Below are 17912 nucleotides of genomic sequence, written 5' to 3' on the forward strand. Positions count from 1 at the left end.
CGCGGAAGGTGGCACCCAACCCTGCAGATGCCAAGGCATGCCCTGCAGACACGTTTCTGTCATCACCGTGACCACTCACACCGACAGGCTGCCTGTGCCTGCAAGCAGCACCTGTGCCCCACTGCAGCACACTCTCCCCACATGCATGCAGGTCGTGGCAACCACATGCTTACATAGAGCAAACCAATAGCAGAATTTCTTCTCCCCTTGTCATGGACCTCAGGCCTTTGCTTTAGAAGAACTTCCCACTTATGTCTTATGGTGTATTTTTACCTAATTGGCCAAGAGAGAAGCAATTAAATGTAACAGAAAACAGTGCTTCTGAATGAAGATACAATTTTTGAAGCCACAGTTTCTATACTTTTTATTGCCTTTACCTATGCTTTATATGGCAAAGAGTCACAGAACAGATGCAGCTGCTAAACTGGGTGGTTTAGTAAATGAAGTCAACTTCTGCAAAGAAAAGCAGTAGGAAGTTACAGGACATGACTGAATTAACTTCAGAAGCCAAGTGAAGTTTTGAGTCATTGCTGACTCAGGTAAAATTCCAGTTTAATACAACACCTCTAAAATATAACCTCGTCTACATAAGTCAACAATAATCAACCAGCCAAATATACTCAGAAGAGAAAGGGAAATTCTGAGTAAGAGTACAAAATTGAATCATTATTCTGATAATGGTTTTGTTATTATTTTTGCAGATGAATCTGAAAGCTCTCAGGACTCAATTAAGTTACCACTGCCAATAAAGACAAAAAGCAAAATCAGAGCAGATACCTTCTGCCTAGACATCATGATGGGCACATTAGAAATGAGGTAGATTAGATAGATGAACTAGACAGACACATCTAACTGTCTTCAAGTGCACTCATTTGTTTGACAGACTGGAAAATGCCAACATTCCTGGGATTAAATGAAAATAGAAAATTGCATTTTCAATGTGAAGTATACACAGAACTTTGCTATGTCAGTTTTCCTTTGTTAAAATAAACCAGGGCCCAACCTCGTCCTCCCAGACTGACCCAAAGCACAGTAAGATGAATGAAACAGTAAGATGCAGCCAACTGAAAGCCTTTGTGTTGCTACCCTTCTACCCATGATATTAGTGGAGTGATAACAACCTGCACGTACTTTGATACGTTAATTTTTCCTGAGACAAACACCACCAAAAATGCTAAATAGCCCATCTTGCATTGCTAGTTTGATATCAGTTTTCTTTTCTTCGTTACTCCCAGCTACTTTACGAGCTGCTCAAACAATTTTTGTTCTGCGGTGCTTTTTCCCCCCACTTTGTTTTTCAAGACAGTAAAAGTAAACAAATATCTTGGAGATAAAAAATAAAGAACAACAATAACTGGAGTGATTCTCCCCAGAGGTTTCTGGTCCAGGCTGCAGATGTATCAGTGCGGCTTTTGCTCTGGCACACATAAAAACACATGCATACACAACAACACACGGTTAGCACTTGTGTTCGCATTTGACAGCTCTCTGCTTTTCCTTAGCACCAGGACCTGCACTAGAGCTGCACTTGTACTGTGCACAAGTACAGAGGTAGATTTGGCAGTATGCAATTTGGCAGTCCCAGAGCCAGATCCTGCTCCTGCCCACTCCAGCTTTGACAGAAATGCTGGCTGCAGCCCGAGGAGCTGTGCGACAGCCCAGTGGTGTTGGGGAGAACAGAATCCAGCTCCTTGTGACAGTTTTCCCCACACAATATCACAATCAGCCAAACACATTTGTAATCTACTGCAGTTGGTGTTTCTATAATTGATAGAGATATAAAAGCCCTTTTTGCTAAAGTTGTAGTTTTGTATTTTTTTTTTCCTTGGGGGAGTTGTGAGAAAGCAGCTACAAAAAGCAAGCTTTAAATCTCAGATAATGTAGCTCCCTTTAGAATCCCAAGCTTAAAGCAAGTAGTTACGAGTTTTAGCAATGCAAAAAAAGGGAGCTAAAAACAAACATTTATTTTACTTGACATAGCAAAATAGTGGATTAAAAAGTTAAATCAATGCGCCGTCTGAATGGTTCCTGCTGTAGCTGCAATTTCAAATGAAATAAGAATGTTATAAAAACTTGTGCATATTAGGCACATTTGGAAATGTCTCCTTGTAACTGTTCTTTAAGTGTTCTGTCTATGAGCACTAACAGGTCACTACACAGGAAATGCAAAAATATGTTACGTTTTAATCAGGGAATATAAAACACTGTCTAGAATGTTACATTGCCCTTGGGAATGTGTAGTAAGTAGGAGAACTTTTACAAAGTCCAGGTCACTCTCCCCATTACATCACTGTGAAAAAAAATACAAATTATTAGGTTAAATTATTTAGACATCATATTAGAACTTTCCCAGTTGTAGGATGATGGCTAAGAGATGCTTATTTCCTTGGAGGAACTCATAATCACTCCCTTGTTCCCCTGCACATACTTTGCATATTGAAAATAGTGCATTTTAACTGAATCAAAATGTTTCCAAACAATTATAATGGAAGAGGGCAAATACAAAAATCAGACTGTTTGTACACTCACTCTACCAACAAATTTCAGCACTTCACCCTAACACACAGACACACATTGAAAACCTGCCTGGCTATACCTCATAGGTGATAAAATAATGAAAAAAGGGATTTTAGCAGAGATGTTTGGGAATGATTAAGGTAAAATATCCCTAATCCAAACAAGTGGAAACCCAGATGTCGATGGCATCATTAACATCCTTTTGCCCCCACGCAAATATTTCTCCACATGATTTACCTCTGTTTAACTGAAATCACAAGTTTATAAAACCTCTGGTAAGTTCAGAAACAGCAAAAGAGTAATGCAAGGGTGACTGTTTTCGAGATCAACATTCTCAGGGTTTTAGTTATTTAATGTACAAATTTTGGAGGTGACACAAAACTCTATAATAATTCTGAATGCAACCTCCTGTGCTCTTGCTGATCCTCAGTCATGTTTTGTCACTGACTTCAGATAGAAAGATTCAATGCCTATGAAAGGCCTCCCACAGGGCAGTAAAATCAAAAGAAAATTAAATGAAATAAAATAAAATACAATAAAATATACAATAAAATAAAATAAATAAAATTAATTAAGAAAATAAAATCCCCTGCCCCAAGTGAAAATCTATGTCAGAGTCACAAGGGCTCAGCGCCTGCTGAAGCAAATGGCAGTTACACAGCGACACAGGGCTCAGCCCTTTGCAATTTGCATGCTGCAGCATGAGATCTTAGGCTAACAGGCCCTTTTTATCTAAACAGATATCTGTGGTTGAAACTCCTGGCATTTTTCTTTGTATTTTCTCCTGAGCTGCTTGCTTTTGTATGACAGCTACTTAACTGCCAGTAACTTCCACACTTTGTTCCAGCCTACCTGAAGCAGTGGGCACCCACCAGCCCTGCACCAGCTCAGCCACTGATCAGGCAGCTCCAGCAGCACAACACAACAATATGCAACTGCCCCATATATATTCTTATTACTATAGATTGTGTATGGTTTCTAGAAACCTCTCAGTGTGCTGCCTGAACTCTTCAATACATCTGTTTAGTTCTCACCAGTGAAGGTGTGGCCCTGACCCTGGCTGCCCCCACATCTCCTCCAGACTCCTAGCAGGGGATCAGGATTTTCCTTGTTTTGACGGTTTTCCTCCCTGAATTGCCTGCACAGTTCCTCGGGTATGAGACATCACCACCACCATTTAACACACGGAGGGCACAGCTCTGGCAAATTTTAGGTGAGTTTTTGTCCTTTCTCCACACAAAAGGGCCACGGGGCTCAGCAGCCACCTCAGCGCACCCTCAGCCAGCAGCTCCTCACGCTCCACAGTCCCACCACACACCAGCAGACGCAGGCAGCACCTTTCTTCCCAGTGGAGGCCAATTAACTTCCTGCACACATCCATCCCCGGCCTGCGGTGAAACCAGGGCCTAGCCAGGCTTTTCTAAAGCAAGCAGAGGACAGCCTGGAACCACACATGTGGAATCGCACTTATTTCCACAAAGGTCTTAATCTAGACAGAAACTGCTGGATGATTTCACTGCAAGAGCTAATACTGAATATCATGCTCTACTCTGACCAGGCAAAAGTAAAGTATACATTTTTACCACCATTTTCTACAGATATTTGTTAAGTTTATGCTCTTTGTGCCTGTCTTTACTCCTGCTTGTCCATGCTCTGCTTCCTAAGTTTCCCTGCTTCCCATCTCAGGGCCTGGGCCCCAGCTGAACACACAACACAGACCATTTCCTCATTCTCCTTCGACTGCTCAGACCCATCAGTGTCCCTGCAGCAGGGAAAGCAATTGTCCTACTTATCCCCAGCTAAAACATATTTTAAGGGAATGTAATTGAAAAAGATGAACTGAGAACAGAGCATGCGTGGTGGGGACGGCACGTTGGGGAATGCTGTGTCACCTTCTAAAAATTCTTCGGCAATGCAACTTTTAGAGTTTATAAGTCAGACAAATATGGGTGGATTTTCTCAGGGAAAGCAGAAGACACCTCTCAGAAATGTTCACGTCACTGCCAGAAAGCACAGTGGTCCCACAGCTTTGAAATAAACTCTGATATATGTCTTCTAATTTTCTGCCAAATAACATCCTACCCTAAATTACAGGAATAACGTTTTAAGAAGGAAAACACAGATTTTGATAGTGGAAATGGAGCAGCTTAGAACTGGAAACATGAGAATCAGTAGAAATCAAACGTCTCAACATAAAACCCCAAACAATCTGGACTGTAGGAACGGTTGTGCCCATAACACAGATGTTATTGTTGACATGTCCAGGCTATGCAGTGCTCCAGCATCCACACAACACTGCTCTCAAGGCCTCTGCTGGCTTTTTGCTCTTTTCAAGATCTTTCCAGTTATTTTTCACCCTTTTCGTTATTGCATAGCTGAGTTTTTACAAAATAAAAAGGCTGCCAGGCAGGTGAAGGCACTGAGCCCTGTGCAGCTATGTTGGCTACTTGTTCTGCCCCATCCACAGCATGTTGCCTCTCCAGTTCAAACAACACATTCGCCTAGAGGGATCATCAGACAAAACCAACAAAATAAATCTATAATTCTGAACACAGATAAGGTTGATGGCTTGCTCTGTGTTATTTGAGCTGTTTTTTTCTCATGCACAAGTGAAACAATAACTGGCTGAGGCTATACAACCCAGGTCTGAGTCCCTGATTCAGGCAGGCAGAGGGGCCCTTGACTGTAAATTTCAGCACAGACTTAAAAATTGATAGAAACTCCTTTTTAATCATCAAATATTCAGCTGCTCATTACTGATATGTGCTTTAATGATGTCCCCTTAAATTTTGGGCTAGTTTTAAAAAATCCAGTTTCCTCAAATTCAGTACAAAATCCAGGGCTGTGAAATGGGGCCCTGCAATTTTGTTCAAGGGCTTTTTCAACTGTAAGGTATGTTTGAAATATGGAATTTAAGGAGTTTGCTATGTCAGGTGACGTTTTGTTAGCTTTTGACAAGGGAAAATATTTAATACCCTCATTTTTTTCCTGCTATGAATATTAGTTTAATTGTCACAAATAATTAAACGCTTATGAGTAAAAGACATCTTCAGACATTTTGACAATACATATTAAGAGACACTTTAAGGGAAATCTGCACTGATCGGCTTTTATTTGTTATGCTAAACGATGATGCATCCTGATTGCATTTGTTCCTTACTTGTGTGTGCAACAGGAGACGTACTGTGAATGATCTGTAAGGAATAAAATGACAGTATTTGACAGGCTAGGAAATGTCTGGGCAAGGATACAGGATAAGGAACCCTAAAGGGTATTGCTTATGAAAGGGCAATGGGAGAGAGACACTCCATTCTAAGGCAATGAAAGGCACCAACAACTAAATTACAGTTAATAAGAAATAAACATAAATTACACATACAAGGATCAAGCTCAAGGACTTTGGACCACTAAAAATATATATTATTAGATCAATTATCAAAGAGAGACAAATTCCCATTCTGGGAATTTGCATGCGAACTCTAATAACCTACTATTCAGAAATAGAGGCAAGCATTAATTTCCACATGAAAAGGAGCCACAGGAGAGCATCCCAAGTCCCCAGCTCCAGAGGAGAAAGCCCTACCTGGTGATTCAGCACCAAATGATCTGGCCTCTGTTCAAGAGGGTAGCAGGTGGTCTCCCAGGTATGGCAGATTAGCCCTATATTACCTAAGATTTATTCTGAGCTCCTGTCAATATAATGGCTGAAACAACCATTCCTGAAAGGTAATACAGTGTGAAAATAAACATAAACAATCCTTAATGAATACATAGGCTATTACATGCAGCATATTTCTTTTAGGGGCAATACATACATCTCCACTTCAGAAAAACAACACTGCTCTTGATTGAGGCTTTACAATTCCAGTTTACACAAGAGAGAGGCCTGAGGAAGGTCCATGGGAACTGCTTGGTGCTAAAAGCTTTTGAAAATTCAGGTCTTTCTTTAGATGCCCATGTGAGGATTTAGACCCTTTAGGACCTGACTTACAAAAGTTAGAGCCTCAAACTCTATTAGCAGAGATTTCCAAGCACCAGTGGAGGTGAAGAAAAAATGCATATGCCCTGTTTAGCTACAGTTAAATCAGTTTCTTCATATTTCTCAGGGCCACACATTATATATTCTCAGAAATACAAAAGCAAGATCCCAGGTCTGAGAAAGAATCATAGAACAATATATGGGGGGAAAAGTAACTGACCAAAAATACATCTAAAGATAATTTAAGGAAGGTAAAAGACTTAAAATTGTTCTGCTAGTAAAGCTCACTTGGATTGTTAACAGAGTTAACACAGCTCTCTTTCTCTGACTGTGAGTCCTCCCATTTTAGGGAGCTGCTGGACACAAGCAAAGTGCTGCCTCCTTTGCCATAGGGACTTGCACAGAAAGGATGAAAATACCTGTCCAGCCCCATTCAGGGACGATTCCCTGGTGCCCCAGCTGGGCTACTCCCTCTTCTCACCCCAGCAGCAGGCATACAGATGCCCTGAGCCGCCAACCCGGCTTTCTCTCCTGGAAGTGTACCAATAGTAAAAATGTGATCTAGCACCTTGAGGAAGTAATCAGAAGCAAGTGCTATTTTACCTTAAGGAAAACAGTTAAAATCTCCTGGATTCAATTTGCTTTTCTGTAAAATGGGGAAAAAATATTCTACTTCACTGGCATTATTCTGAGGAGTACATAGCATTAGTAGGAAATCCTTGGAAGAAAGGTGTTAAGTGTGAGAAATATTACTCCACTTCCTAACAAAGCACATACATACGAGCAGGGACCACACAGCTAATCAAAAGCACTAGAAAGCTTTTAATTTTTTTAGCATTTAATGCTACAGATGATCAATACAACTACTTAGCTTCTTTCTCCTTTCACATGTTAATGTTTCACATGCTACTTGTACTGTGCTTATGTATGTAATGACATGGCTGAAAAACACATTAAAAATTCTTTTTGGTACACCAATATAGCAGGTAACATGGGGTTGTTTTTTTGATACAAATTGAGCATCATGAAAAGATCCAGCTCTTGTGTGTGAAGTTCACTCACGCTGCAGGAAGTAAATGAGTTCTTCCTATATGTACAAAGAAAATTGCAGGCCTTATGAAATGTGCTGGCGATTCCCAGTGTAATTCAGATGAAATTATTTGTATATGGAAAATTCAGAGTAAAATCCTTCTACCAAAAAAAGATTATTTCCATCCAAGTGAATGATGAGTGACAGAAACAGACTTGCTGTCTGCACATACCAAACTGCACCGATGTGCAGGTTTTCATTCCGATCTCCTGTATGCAGAGTTTCAATAGAAAAAAATATTTGTTATCAAGGTATTCCATATAATTTAATTTTTTTCATTTAAAACAAGAACAGTGTGCTGCTTCTTTTCAATAGAAATTCTGCACTGATTCCACATAACAGACCAATATCGCTTCAGCAAAGCTGCCGTGGGAATATGTAACAGCATTTTTTAAGTTATGAAAGCAATATTGAAAGAGATTTACTGCAATTTAAGATAAGTGGGTCTTAATTTTATATGAACATAGAGACTTAAAAAGCAACCAGAAAGAGTTCCGATTACATTGTGCTGGAATATTAGGCCTTGTGCAAAATTGCTCCTTTTCCTTTATACATGCATAAAACCAAGCACAACAGGCTTTCCAATTAAATAAGTCTTTTGAGAAAGATGCAGGAAGAGCCAGAAAGCGCCTTAAAACTTTATTGCTTTTTATCTTTGTCAGGTAGGGATGTGTATGTATTAAAAACAACCTGTTCTTTCCAGTACACAGTCCTTCCTGTAAGATTTTTCTTCCTGTTTGACCTACTACTATTAAAGGTTTCCCAAAACAGGAATGGAAGGATTGACATGGGTTAGTTTTTCCCATATACTTGGTAGTTTTGCTTTTCTGTAGGCATCTCAAGCTACGGATGCTTCCACAGTCTCTTTAGTATTGTAAGTAACTTTAATGAGCCTCACTATCATTAGACAATAGCAGTTTACAGAACACAGGGAGAAAAGATACAGAAAGGACTAAGATACAGCTATAATAGATACAAGCCATGGAGATAAAAGAAAGAAGTCAGCATCTCATTTGCATTAATACAATAAAAATACAGCATTAATCTTGCTAGTTGCAATTTTTTTTTCAATAAAGTTGAGCCTGATTACATCTGAAAAAAAGGTTGGCTGTGCATTTGTTGTAGGTCCTGCAAGTGTTTAGACTTTAAAGAACAGTTACTGGCTATTAACTTTCTTAATCTAATTGACACTAAAAACAATCTCCACAAAACTTCAATTGGAATCCACTCCTCAAGAACCGATGGTCTGATCTCTCACAACTGCTTTGTTTATAGCAAAACAAATCCAGAGCTACTATTCACATAACTCCACTCCATCGTTATATTATGGATTTTGTTTACTGGTATTATATGTGTGTACAGATGTAATTATATACACAGACACACACACCAGTTCATCATTACAATCAGTCAAAAGCAATATTGCCAACCTTGCTTATTCAAAAATCACGAAGCACCACCTCAGAAATTGTGAGAGCTGAAAAATTATGAAATGCTACAAACAGTCACTTTGAGAATTATGGCAGTTTTCTTCTGGTATAAGAACTTTTAGGCTGAATGTTTCCAAGCTCCTTAGTTCTCCACAGTATGGTGTTTAAAATAAATTTTCCTTTTAAAATGTGTATTGGGTGCTTATACAACCACCAGACTCCAAGATCTGGAGGTTTAAAGAAAATAAACACTAGCAAAGGACTTTCAGTGGACACAACTCCTAACATCACGGGAATTTTAACATTTAGGCAAATACTAGTGGAATAATAAAAAACTGCTCTGAAAAACAGGGCTATCCAGCTTCTGTCAATAAGAATGGTGCATCCCTCTCTGAGGAGGCACTTGTCTCCTTTTTGCAGGTATGTGTGCATACATATGTGTATGTATGTGTGAATACCTGAAGAGGATCTGTTTCAAATACATTTAGTACTGTTGTTCTATTTAACTGTGGAATTTCACCAATACTCGGGACTATCGGGTGCTGCATGTTATAAACTCTGTATTTTTCACAATTGAATCCTGTCATTTTGAAGCTATTGTTGTGACTTTCTTGTTCCTAGGGTAAAAGGGGAAAACATTTATTTTAGGGAAACAAAGATTCTCTTCATTTTTCTAAATGAAACACTTAATGCAACACTTAGATCATAAGACCAGTTTTTCCACTTCTTTTTGCCTGAAAAAACCTCACAAGGTAACAGATGAAAAGCCAGCAACAGTTAAGAGGGATGTGTAAATCTAATGGGAAACAGTGTGCTTCTATGATGCGTTTCTCCTTGAAACCTTAAAAAATACATGGTTCGCTGTCAAGAATTTCTCAGTTGCAAGAGCCGTTATTAAAACATGGTAAAAATTACTCGGTGCCAAGATCCAACAGCCTCAAGTGAGAGGTCACCTTAATAAGAAAGAACTGGTTTTAGTCCCTAAAACTACATGGAACTTCAGGATTCCGATTTGCAAAACCATCTTCATGCATTTACTTGAGAGCTGCTGCTCTTGTGCACAACGTTAACACTGCCAGTTAAAAAAGGATTCCTTAAAAGACCGTATCATCTGCTGGTACCAAGAAAGTGTTCAATAATTAACACAGAGAATGGAAACATGTTTGAGAAGTCAGGCTAGCCCGGCAAGAAAAATATCTCAGTCATACAGGCTTCAGAAAAGAATAGCATACAACCACTAGTAATACAAGTTGCAAGCAGAATTCTCCCGAGATTTAAAACTTAATGACAGAATCTGGTCCGTCTTCAGAGGCAAAACATTAGTGAAGAAACATGTATATTTAATTTTGTAGCTAAACAGCCCAGTCCTACATAGACAGTCTTTACACAGGCCAGTTACCCACTGAAGCAAAGTGCTGCGTAAGAGCCGCAGAACAGGACCCACTCTCATGTAAATTATTGTAATTAAATAGGTAATGAGAAATCACTGCTCTTGCACAAATGAAATATAAGATTTCAGCTGAGAATGTAATGTGTTTGCAGTTGACTCCTATACCAGGTTCGGAGACAGATGAAAATGTCTCTGCTTTCACGAGCATGCTTTACAGGTAAAACTTCACAAATATTTTCATTTTGAAGAGAAGAGGGAAAAACAAAGGCTTATTTTAGCAGCAAAATCAATAGGATACCCTTTTTTAAGGGATAATATGGTACACATATGTCTCAACCCAACAGGCATTAAATGGAATATGAATAATTTTAGCGTGCATTTGCTAATAATACGTCATCCAGTAGAATAGCCAGGCCTTATTCTCCCCTCCACTAGCTGCCATGATATTTTTTTTACATTTGAGCTCTTAAGATCTGCACAATAGCTTAACACAATAAGTGTTTAGCCTCTGGTTCCAACTGTAATTGATAGAGTACAGTTCCATTCCCTCTGCTGCTGCTAAGTTGGGAATTGCAGCCACAGCAACTGACAGCTTTTTTTCCCCGCAAGTCTGGAGTTGCTCTCTCAGAGTGATGTCCTCATCGGGATGGGAAGTTAAATCACAGGAGAAAAGCTCACCCTGGCTCTGTGCTACAGAGGAACTCCAGGGACCTCTTCTAGGGGAAACAGTTGCGTGAGGTGGGTGCTACTAATGAGAGGGAAAATCAGGAGAAGCAAGCTCCAGGAGGAAATACCAAAATCCTGTCGTTCTGAAGAAAATGAGCTTTTCAATTAGAGAGCACAGAAGAGGGAGCGCATTTATGCAAAAGAATTTCTGACAATGAACATGTTTTTAAAAGTGCTATAAAATTGTGTCATTTACTGATGGAAATATCTTTTATTTAACAGTCACAGGGGCTGAACTCTTGGTGAGTCCCACTCTTTATATAGTGATAATACACTGTGTTTTGATATGAGAGTAAAACTGAAATAAGGAAACAGTAACTAAAATGAACATGATTTCAAATTGCCCTTTTCAGGCCAGAGTTTTGACATGGGAAAAAATTACATAGTAACTTCGGGCTTAGTAGCCGATTACAGAACTTATATGCAGATAGCGACTTATTTTGGTGCCTCTTTAGTTGTAAAAGTATATTTTGGAATATATTTAATTAACCAGGATTTACAGACTCCTCTTGTTTGTGAACACCTTGGCTTTTCTGTCATCTGTCAGCACTGTGATGTGCACAGTAACTGAAAGGTTCTGAGGCATGAGCTGTTTAGGTGGTTTTGATGTGCACTTGCTTTTCTAGAGGATGGGTAAACAAAACAGTGCTGCCATTTCTACGTTTTCACTCAGTACTGCTTGCTTGAAACCTGCTTCTATTGCCCTATAATTAAAGGATACAAATAATACTTGAAAAGCCACAGCGCTCTTGGTTATTTATACATATATATACCATTTAATCACAGAAATATACATATCAGACCTAGCTGGTCATTCACTGTGCTCTCTGCAGATGCAAAATTTCACTTTCTAAAGATGTTTCTGTTTTAAATAACCTTTTTACTACTAAGGTGCAAACTGCAGCTGTAAAGAACTGACTGCTAACCGTCCTCTGCTTGCTGCTCTACAAGGACTCTTCCTTCCAACAACAAAAATGTGTTATTCTATAGCTCCAATAAACAAAATACATGTGACTGATATCAAACTGATAGCTGTACTTTTCCTGAGCTTTGGTCCTCAGATAGCCTACTGGAGCCGAGAGAGGAAGAAAAGAAATACAAAATTGCAACCAGAAAAGGTGTTAAGTTCAGATTCCTCTTTCCAGGTTTTAAAAAAGCAAACTAGCAATTCATGATCACAAAATAAAATATGCACATTTAAACAAGCTGCAGGGGAAAGGAGAGTTTAATCCAGTGAAATTGTGTTTGAAAGCTATTTCATACCCCTAGGAATAAAATCTGAATAGCAATTCTGCTTTGCTCCCACCCTTTTTCCATCCTTCTGTTAATATATTACCATTTGTTATGGAATCGTTACAAGACTTCTACCCCAGAGGTGGCTGTGTTTCATTGAAGGATGAAGTACTTTCTGGGCCTAAGTCTCTTCTTACTTGCAGGAGCAGACAGTACTCACTGCAACTGCACTGATGCTGCTAGTAAAGCTATTTTTTATTTGCACCTGAGCAAGAGGAGAATTAGGCCCAGAGGTTGTAAAGCCCTTCTGATGAAAGCTACAGCACAAATGGGTTGTTTATCGTAAACAGAAGTATGATACTAAAGCAGGCACTGATATAAAGAGCTGGAACTATCTGCTTCAAGAATTACCGAAATGGAAATGACGATCTCAAAAAGGAATGACAATTCAGAAAAGATTCGGCCCTGGAAAGATCAAAATGCATTTGACATAGTTTCGGTGTTGATGTGAAATAAAGCGTCTTTAAAAGTGTAATTTGAGATCAAAAATCCCCATCATCGAACATAAATAGTGCTCCATTTATCCAATTACACTACCTTGTTTCATTACAATGGTCTGTAATATATTTCTTAGGAATACAAGGCTTAAAATTAATAATAGAAAAGGACAAAATTGCCATGTATATTTCTCTAGACAGATTTTCATCTAGCAGCAGGACTTCACTTCTGATTCACTCGCTGGTTCTGTCTAACCTTTACATTATTCATTAATCAAACTAGAAACCTGCTTTCAAAGTCAGTGCATGGTAGTAATTATTTACAGTTGTGCATAGTATTTAATTTTAAGCAATGACAAAAGCAGGCATGTCCAGAATCATAAGGCTTATCATTTTTCTTCTGTTGGAGGTGAACTACCTAAAGAAGCTAAAAGTTGCAAACTTCTCTTCAATATCTCTGCTGCCATCAAGACAGAACACAGTGCAACTGATACGTTTGAACTTGTTCAACTAAAAATAAATAAAAGTGAAAATTAAGTAATATATAATGTATTAACTCCTTTAAATAAAAGGAATAAAAAGCTTTGCTATCAGCTCTGATGAGCAACTCATTTCTTATTGCACAGTCTGTCTACTGTCACTTCGAGGTATCTTTCACTATAGAAAACAGAACCTCAGTACTATCCCTGAAAATGAAAGTCAGTTTTAAGTACTAGATACAACAGGCGCGTCTACTATTTGAGACCCCCCCCGTCCCAACATACGAAAGCAACTTCAAAGCAGAACTATAGCAAATGTATAAATCTACTTCAGATCAGTTATGCTGGTTGAAACTGTACTGCATTTGCAGTATTTTGCTCACCTGAAACAACATTGATCTGAGGACAAATATAATCAAGAAATGCACCACTGAAAAGCAATGCACTTTTATACTGAGAATAAGGGAGGAGGGATGTAATTGTGGCCATTCAAATTTCTCCCTTGTCATTAAGATTCTCAAAAATACTGTGGCGTTCCAGATAAAAACATATCTTATTGTATTCTTAGCAGGGAAATCCCGGGAAACAACAGCATGGGCTTTGCTTGCAAAAATTTACTTACTCTGTCGTCTACGTCTCTAAAAAGAACAGGGTCCCCCTTGTACAAAAAGATACTACATGCATTGCACGTGAAAATTCTACTTTGAAAACAAAATAAAATGAAGCCTCATCCTCTTGACAGAGAGAAAAAAAGGAGCAATTCTAGCACTGTCACTGTGATGATCAGCATCCATGAAAAAAATTGCTATTTATCCTGCAAGTTGAGAATGTTAATGCCTTATTCAGATATAACCTCTTTGTGAATAAAACAATAATAGCAACCCATCAGAGAATATATGTGTGTGTGCATATATATATGTATGCATTTCTAGCTCAACTATTATTTATGGTTCAAGCGGATCTTTGCTGCCAGGACTCATATGAGCAACTGGCATAGGTACATTCATTGGTCATGTCCCAAAAGGCTCTGCCTGCACACCACTGTCCTACACCTACGTGAACACAGCAAAATAGGCAAGTTTATAAAAGTTACGCGTGTCCCAGATTCTCTGAAATATCATTTACCCCTGAACAAATCCTGAGCACTACTTTTCAAAGTTTATTCAAGTATGCCACTAAAGTTGCCCATACATTTTGTCCCACACATAATATACCACACCTAGAAAAAATTCGGAAGGGGGAGGAAAAATTAGCAAACTGTTTTAAACTGAAACCATAAAATATGAGTTTTCTCTAAAGAACTAATGAAGGACACAAAGGGAAAAAAAAAGGGGGGGGGGGGGGGAAAAACCCGCCTACATTAAAAGCCAAACAAGATAATAATTGTGCATGTCTGGCTAAGAGAATCTAGAGGGCAAGCCTTACGTCATTGGCACTTGGGTTACCATGGTGAGTGATTTATTGATATATATCAAGAATGAATAGATCAAAGGCAGCAAGATGACAGGTGATCAATCAAATGTCAAATCAAAGCTGGCAATCAACTGGAAAGCTGATTTTTCAGTGGGTGGGTCTGGCAGAAGAAAAATGAACTTCCATATTGCGCTTCCCAGAAACAAAACCCCACCACACTATTAAAAAAAAAAAAAAAAAAAAAAAAAAAAAAAGCAATTAAGCAGCCTGAAAGAAAACTCTTTGAAAAGATTTACTATACAGGCCCACTCATCTTTTCCTTGGCCCCCAAAAGAAGAACTCCCTATAAAGGACAAAACAAAACACTTCCAAAGTTACAAACTATTTTGTTCTTAAAAAAGAAAAACATAAAATAAAAACTACATTACAAAACCACTTGGCATGTGCAAATATATCAACTCGGCTACAAAACAAAAGAAGGATTTGATTTGAAAATGCGGATTGTCTTCTAACAGTCAGAACGTTTCATTTTATTTCCTGTTGCAATTTTCACCACTGATGATCAAAGGCTGAACTTCCCCACCGGGTTCATCAGCAGAGACAGTCCCTGTACTATTTCAGGCAGACACAACGTTCACACACACACACACACACACACACACACACACACACACCCGGCCAGCGCTGCCACCAGAAACACGGCGAAATAAAAGATTAACCGCACCGACCCACTTGGCGAAACAAGCGTTTTAAAACCAAAAACCACTGGGAGGGGGGAATTAGAAACGGGGAAAAAAACCCAAACGACGGTAGGGACTGGAGCGGGAAGCCGATGGGAGGCTCGGGAAGGAAGAGGGGCCGGGGGGAAGGGGCGCCGAGTGGAAGAAAGTTGGGGGGAAAAGTTTGGCCGGGGCAGGAGGGGCTCGGGGCGGGAGGCACCGGAGGTACCGGAGGTACCAGCGGCACCGGGGCAGCGGAACGAGCGCGGCGGGAGCGGCGGGCGGCGGAGGGGCCAGCCCGTATCAGAGCAAAGCTCTTGGCAATCGGGACCGAAACTGGCTCCGCGGAGTTAGGAAGGGAAAGGGAGGGGGAGGGGGGATAAATAAATAAAGATCCAGCCCGGAAAAGCAAGGGTGACCCTAAATAATAATAAAGATGGGGGGTAGGATCGGAAGGAGCGGAGAGACAGAGGCTGTGCAGTGGATGGCTTCTCCTTACCTGCAGCCCGTTTGGGTGCTTGCTGTTTCCTCCTTGGCATCGCTCTACTTTCTCCAATCTCACTTCTGTCCCCAGATCCGAGAGCCCTGAGACGCTCCTGAGCCGTGTTCCTCTGCCTCAGCCGCTTCCCTCGGCACCCCCTCAAGCCTCCCCTGCCCCCCTCCTTCCCACTTCACTGATAGGAACCTGTTTGGTTTTTATTTTATTTTAGAGATCTAGGTTTCTTTCTTTCTCTCTCGCTTTCTTCTTTTTTTTTTTTTTTTTTTTGTTGGCTTTTTTCTTTTCTCTTTCTTTTTTTTTTTTTTTTTTTTAACTGTTGCAACACTTGCTTTGCTTTGATTCAAACATCCAAGCTCAGGAGCAAATGAAAGGCGCTCACAGTGCCAGAGGATGGCAATAAATAAATAACAAAATAGATATGTATATATTAAAAAAGGCAGCTCTGGAAAGACTGTGGGGCTGGCTGCTTCCTCCCTTTCCTCTCCTCTCCTCCTCCTCGCAGAGCTGTATGGCGGAGCGGTGCCCGGGTGTGTGTGTGTGTGTGTGTGCGTGTGCGCGGAGCGCTGCAGGTTCCGTGCTGTCAGATGCCAGGCGGTGAGTGATATGGGAGAGGACAGGGAGGCTTTGGATGGGAGGAAATCTGCTGTTCACACGCACACACACACTGCACAGGCACACACACGCACACACACACACACACACCCGCACACACACACATACACAGGCAGGGCGAGGCGATGCCAGCAAACATCGATCCACCGAGCAAACTGAACATTAACAAACTCCTCCTCCGCGACCCGGTGACAGGACGCGATCCGCTCCGCGCACCGCCACACGCCGCGCCGTTAAAGAGACAGGGCCCGCGGAGTTCGGCTCCCGAGGGAGGCGCTGCCGGGAGCGCCGACGGCTGGGAGCTGGGGGGAGCCGCGACGGGGCGGCCCCGAGTGGGGGGATTTGGGGTAGGGGGGGTCAGCGCCCCTCGCCCTGCGTCACTGCAGATCTAACAAGCGGATAACGGGGATCTACGGCGGGGCGGGAGGGTGGCGGGGACTGCGGAGGGTGCTCCCCCCGTGCGGCGGCACCACCGGCTGGCGAGCGCAGCTTCGGGGGCGAGTGCCCGCGAGGAGCTGGAGCCGGGGAGCGGAGCGCTTTCCCAGCGTATCTTCTTCTCCTCCTCACCCGAACGGGCACCCCGCGGTTAGGAGCGGCGTGGCTGGACGTACACGGGAAGTTGGGTGAAGTTCAGGTGAAGCGCAGGCAGGGCTGCAGTAGGGAGCGCCTGCACGCCGATGGCCCGGCAGAGCGGGGTCAGCCCGTCCGGGACAAGCCCCCGCAGCTCCCCGACTTTCCCCCGCCACCTGCATTAGGGGGAATCGGGAACTTCCATCGAGTGCTGCTGCACCCTCCTGGTAACCCAGAGCGAGGTCCCGTCCCAGCACACCGGCTGTCTCATCCTTCCAGAGAGGCCAGCAAGCGGCCAGCCCAAGGAGGGAGACGGGACATGGGAACTCTGAACAGCGTTGTTCCACAAGAGACGGGGAGATAACTTCCCTGCCCCATTTATTCATTTCCGTTTATTCCCCACAACTGCTGTTAACACCTTGAGGGTTTAAAAGCGATTTGGGGCTGAAAAGATGGATTAATTTCTCTATATTCAGCTACAGTTTGTGTAAGACCTCTTAAAAGTGGATGTTGCAATACTCCACAGCCCAGTCCCAGAGTTTGCTAGGAAACTGAGTTCTTAGACATTCTGTTTTGGCATTGTAGCTTTCTAGTGAAACTCTTGGGTTTAATAGGAATCATTGGCAACCCTGAACAATCAGTCTGTTCAACCAGGCTCTGTTACAAAGCACCAGTGAGAGCTGCTGTGTTGTAGCCGGTGGCACTGGAGATTCACAGTCCCTCTGCTCAGGCAGGGAATGAGTTTCCACAGGAAGACC

The 17912-nt window shown here is 41.4% G+C and overlaps 1 protein-coding gene across 2 annotated transcripts in view; it reads right to left on the bottom strand.

The window, feature by feature from the left end:
• TSHZ2 (teashirt zinc finger homeobox 2) overlaps positions 1 to 17648 on the bottom strand; it is a 222711-nt gene extending 205063 nt beyond the window's left edge. Inside the window, exon 1 of one of the 2 annotated variants that reach the window (XM_061375446.1) lies at positions 15973 to 17648. In XM_061375446.1, the coding sequence (XP_061231430.1) occupies positions 15973 to 16012 (40 nt within the window). In that variant the 5' untranslated portion in view covers positions 16013 to 17648. The remainder of the gene's footprint in view (positions 1 to 15972) is intronic. The other variant, XM_061375445.1, reaches the window with a different exon arrangement.
• Positions 17649 to 17912: the final 264 nt, after the last annotated feature.

The sequence above is a fragment of the Neopsephotus bourkii genome, unplaced genomic scaffold (genome assembly GCF_033783945.1).
Source record: "Neopsephotus bourkii isolate Nb327-2 ecotype Australia unplaced genomic scaffold, CSIRO-AGI_Nbou_v1 NB_1663, whole genome shotgun sequence".
Taxonomy (NCBI): Eukaryota; Metazoa; Chordata; class Aves; order Psittaciformes; family Psittacidae; genus Neopsephotus; species Neopsephotus bourkii.